Genomic DNA, 5,000 nt, shown 5'->3' with positions numbered 1-5,000 from the left:
TTGATACTAACCGTCGATCACTTTCTCCTCATCGACCGAGTCCTCTGGATGAGCATGCACGGACAGTCGGGTGGATGAATGGTCGAATGGATGGATGGATGGATGGACGATCACCAGGCGGGAGCAAGAGTGTTAGAAGATATATGGATTTAGATGAGAAAAAAAAAGTCACACAATAAAGAAAAAAAAGAAAAAGAAGAAGAGACAATTAATTATTTATAAAAGAGACAAAAAAAATATGATGGTTTAAGACGGAGAAATACAAGAGACAATCAAGATGGACAAAAAAATAAACTAAAAAATATAATGAAAGATTCAAGAAGATAAGAAAATCTGAAAATTGAAGACAAGAAAACAATAAACGCAAAGGACAACTCACAAACGCCGCTCGAAAACTCACCTCTCTGTTTCTCGTTTTCTGTGAAAGAGAGAAAAGAAAACGTCGATTAGTTACCTCGTTGCAAAACAATAAAACATCACTCCAGTACAAACATATACATTAATCGCAACATCAAAATACAGTAATCAAAAACAAAGAAACAAACAAACAAAAAAAAAACAATAAAAGAGAGAAAAATGCTAAAACAATTTCTCATGTACGGAAGCAGGGAAATAAAAGCTGGGGGGGGGGGGGGGGTCAGCAAAGCGAAGTCAGCTGGTAAGCCTATCCATATGGCTTCCGCTGCTCGTCCTCTCGCCCTCGTGTTCCGTCTCTCTCTGGTGGTGTTTCGTCTGTCTGTCTGTCTGTCTGTCTGTCTGTCTGTCTGTCTGTGTTTGGCTGTCAGTGTCTGGCCTGGCTGTCAGTGTCTAGCTGTCTGTTAATCTTCAGCGAGTGTGTGCCTGTCTATCCTTTTGTCCTTCTGGTGTTTAAATTCTCTCTCTCTCTCTCTCTCTCTCTTTCTCTCTTTCTCTCTTTCTCTCTCTCTCTCTCTCTCTCTCTCTCTCTCTCTCTCTCTCTCTCTCTCTCTCTCTCTCTCTCTCTCTCTCTCTCTCTCTCTTTCCGTGTCTGATCCGGATCCCCGTCCACGCATCCGGCCTCCCACTCCCCCCCGCCCCCCCCCGTCCCCCCCACTCTCCCAAGGTTCCCCATTGCTATTATTCTTGTTCAGGATTTGTTTTTGTTCATCCCTCCTCCTCTCTCACCATAGGAGTATAAAATGGGGTGTAAAAGATATGCTTCATAATCATGTATTTTTTTCTATATACATGTTTTGTTCATGTTTCTTAAAAAAAAAAATCTTCACTTCTAATTAATAATCATGAATTATAATTAAAAAATAGCCAGAACAATAAAAAATACAATATAAAACAAAATCACAAACAACAACAAAAAAAAACAACAACTGTCCATCCACCTATCCAGTTCAAACTCCACGAGAGTCAGAGAACCCTGTGCTTTACCGGCTCACCCACCAAGGTTACATCGCATCCACGCCATATACACGGTCTCGCTCGCACAAGTACTCACTTTTCAACCTCTGCTTCGAATTATACAACTGCACCAATCCTAACACATAGGTCAGCGACACAATACACATCATCGTGCTGATAAGGAGGGTGATATATATAAAAACAATAATAAAAAATAAAAAATAAAAACATACACGAAATAAGTAGACTTACTTAGTGCAGTTTTTTTCGCCATACATGTCCACATAAATTAATAAACGAATAAACAGACACACAAACACAGACACAGACACAGACACACAGACACACAGACACACACACACACACACACACACACACACACACACACACACACACACACTCAGTCCGTATCCCTAAGTATTAAAACATGAAACAAACGAGAGAGAGAGAGACAGAGAGAGAGAGAGGCAGAGAGAGAGAGAGGCAGAGAGAGACAGAGAGAGAGAGAGAGAGAGAGACAGAGAGAGAGAGAAGAGAGAGAGACACAGAGAGAGAGAGAGAGAGAGAGAGAGAGAGAGAGAGAGAGAGAGAGAGAGAGAGAGAGAGAGAGAGAGAGAGAGAGAGAGAGAGAACGGGGGAAGAGAAAAGAAAAGAAAACGGACCGCGCATGTTCCCCCCCAGAGACCGGCTCATCACAAGGTCACTCGGCGAAAACGATAAGACAAACTTTTAATTTCCAGCCGTCACTCAGGCTCTAGATGCAAGGAAGGAGGGAGGGAGGAAGGGAGGGAGGGAGTGAGAAAAGGGAGGGAGGGAGGGAGGGAGGGAGGGAGGGAGGGAGGGAGGGAGGGAGGGAGGAAGGAAGGAAGGAAGGAAGGAAGGAAGGAAGGAAGGAAGGAAGGAAGGAAGGAAGGGAGGGAGGGAGGGAGGGAGGGAGGGAGAGGGGAGGGCAGAAGAGGGTGGCGAAAATGGAAGACTGGAAAAAAAAAAAAGATAAATAGCACCGGAACCAAAAAATGAGAAGTATAGAGAACATTTAATCACGCAAATAGCACAGTAAAATTAAAACTACAAGTGAGAAAAAAAAAAAAAAAACGAGAAAAAACTCCCCCCCCCCCCAAACACTAACATCTACCCGCCCCCACACACCCACTCTTTTCCTCATCTACCTGCCAACATACTTGCGTATGCATCGGCGTATCTACTTACCTACCTCTTCTCTTCCCTTCCCTCCATCCATTCCCCCTTCCATTATGACCTCCCTTCTTCCCCCTTCTTCCCTCTCCCTCCAACCCCTCATCCTTCTCTCCATCCTCCTTCCCCCACCCCCCTTTCCTCCATAGCTCCCAATTCTTCTCCCCCACACCGTCCTCCCTTTCCCCTCCCTTCCTTTCACTTCCTTCACCTCTCCCCTACCTTTCCCCTCCCTCCCCTTCCCTTCCTTTCCTTTACCTACCCCTTCCTCCCTCTCTCCCCCCTCCCTCCCCTCCCTTCCCTACCCTTGTCTTTTCTACCCCCTCCCTCTCTTCCTCCCCTTAAGAGGCTATCGCAGCACGACACGTTAATTATCTGGTCAGAATATTCACGAGAGTCCAAATCCGGATACGCACATTGATTGCCCACACGATCTCTCCCAACTTTTTTTTTTTTTTTTTTTCATTTTCACTCTCTCTTTCAATTTCTCTCATTCCTCTTTTCCTTCTTCATCCGTATACGCACATTGTTTGCCCACACGGTTTTTCATTTTCTCTCTCTTACTTTCATTCTTACACTCCCAGTCACTCTCTCTCTCTTACTGGAAATAATTTCCATTTCTTCTCTTGTCTTTTTGTTTGTTCTGTCATTTTATCAGTCTGCATGTCAATATATACATTTGTCTGTCTATGTATACACACATGTCAAAATATGTTCATACGTCTCTCTCTATGTCTGTATGTGTCCATTTTTATGTTTATTTGTCTGTATGTTTGTACATTTGTCGATCGATATATTTGTTTGTCTGTTTGTCTATATGTTTATCTGTCTATACATGTTTATCTATTTACAAGTTTATCTATACCAGTTTATCAATCTATATGTTTACCTATCTATCTGTTTCTCTATATGTTAGTCTATCTGTCTCCCTCCCAGCGTCGGTCGGCCAGGCAGCCAGCCAGGCAGCCAGCCAGGCCGCAGCCAGCCCTGCTGCGGACCTGCCATCCTGTCAGCCAGTCCCTTCCCCCAGCGTCCGAAACGAGGGCGTGGACGACGACAGCGGTCTAGGAGACGAAGCCGAGGACAACAACGACAACTAAAGGAAACTATGGACAAGAACGAGGGGAGAAGAGTGGAGAGAGATAAAAAAAAAAAAAAAAAAACGATACAAAATTACAGTTAAATACGACAATACAAATCGGGAGCTCGCATAAAAAGGGTGATGCAACTGAAGAACTACTTATGAAGAAAGGAAGAAAGAAGGACTAAGAAGAATCAGGAGATGAGGGAGGAGGAGAAGGAAAGTAAGGCTAAGGGAGAGGTTAAGGAAGGGAGGGAGAGAAATAAAAGGAGGGAGGAGGAGGACTAGGAGGAGGAGGAGGCAAAGGAGGAGGAGGAGGAGGAGGAGGAGGAGGAGGAGGAGGAGGAGAGAAAGAAGGCGAAAAAAGATGAACAAGAAAAACAGGAACAAACAGGACGAAGACAAAGTCAAAGACGAAGCCAAAGCAGAACAAAATAACCAAAATCAAATCAAAATGAACAACAACAAAGACGACCACGAAAAATCAAAACAACAACAACAACAACAGCAGCAGGTCGGGGCCACCATTGTACATCATCTGGACAAATGTCTACCTAATGACCCGACCCAAAGGACATCACTGTCACGGGCAGGGGCAGGAGGAGGGGGGGGGGGGGGTCGGCGCGGAAGGAAAGAGCGGCCGCCAAGAAGGGAGGGAACCGGATGAAAGAGAGGGAAAAAGGAGGGGCGAATGAGGGGCAGTGGAGAAGAGGGGAGAAATGTGTGAGAGCAGACTGCAGAAAGAAAAACTAAATTTTGAGTGTGTCTAAGAAGAGAAGAGAAGAGAAGAGAAAGGAGAGGAGAGGAGAAGAGAGAAGAGAAGAGAGAAGAGGAGAAGAGAGAAGAGAAGAGGAGAAGAGAGAAGAGGAGAAGAGAGAAGAGGAGAGGAGAGGAGAGAAGAGGAGAAAAAGAGAAGAGAAATAGTAGAGAAAAATAAAAGAAAAAACAAACAAACAAACAAACAAACCACAAGCACGAAAAAGGCATAAAGAGAGAAGAGAAAAGCAATGAGAAAAAGAGCTCGCACAACATAAAATCGATGCCAGAAGACAAAATAAAGGGGACGCGTGGCTCGGGCAGTCAAGGCAGGGCTTCCCACTCAAAAGCGCTTTTCCGACGAAAAAAAAAAGGGAGGCAACTGAGATAAGGCACGGAGGCAGCATGCTTCCAGGTGTGTGCGTCTGAGTGAGCGAGTGAGTGAAACTGAGAGAGGGAAGAGAGGGAAGAGAGGGAGAGGGAGAGGGAGAGGGAGAGGGAGAGGGAGTGGGAGAGGGAGAGGGAGTGGGAGAGGGAGTGGGAGAGGGAGAGGGAGAGGGAGTGGGAGAGGGAGAGGGAGAGGGAGTGGGAGAGGGAG

The 5,000-nt window shown here is 45.3% G+C and overlaps 1 protein-coding gene across 5 annotated transcripts in view; it reads right to left on the bottom strand.

Annotated features, from left to right (window-relative positions):
• Positions 1-5,000, bottom strand: part of LOC125027153 (casein kinase I-like) — a 124,116-nt gene that overhangs the window by 62,024 nt on the left and 57,092 nt on the right. For 4 of the 5 annotated variants that reach the window (XM_047616036.1, XM_047616032.1, XM_047616037.1 and 1 more), the window contains exons 4-5: positions 401-418; positions 12-44 (exon numbers count right to left, since the gene is read on the bottom strand). In XM_047616036.1, the coding sequence (XP_047471992.1) occupies positions 12-44; positions 401-418 (51 nt within the window). The remainder of the gene's footprint in view (positions 1-11; positions 45-400; positions 419-5,000) is intronic. The other variant, XM_047616033.1, reaches the window with a different exon arrangement.

This window comes from Penaeus chinensis, chromosome 7 (assembly GCF_019202785.1).
Source record: "Penaeus chinensis breed Huanghai No. 1 chromosome 7, ASM1920278v2, whole genome shotgun sequence".
Lineage (NCBI taxonomy): Eukaryota > Metazoa > Arthropoda > Malacostraca > Decapoda > Penaeidae > Penaeus > Penaeus chinensis.
This window is presented reverse-complemented; position numbering and strand designations above follow the sequence as displayed.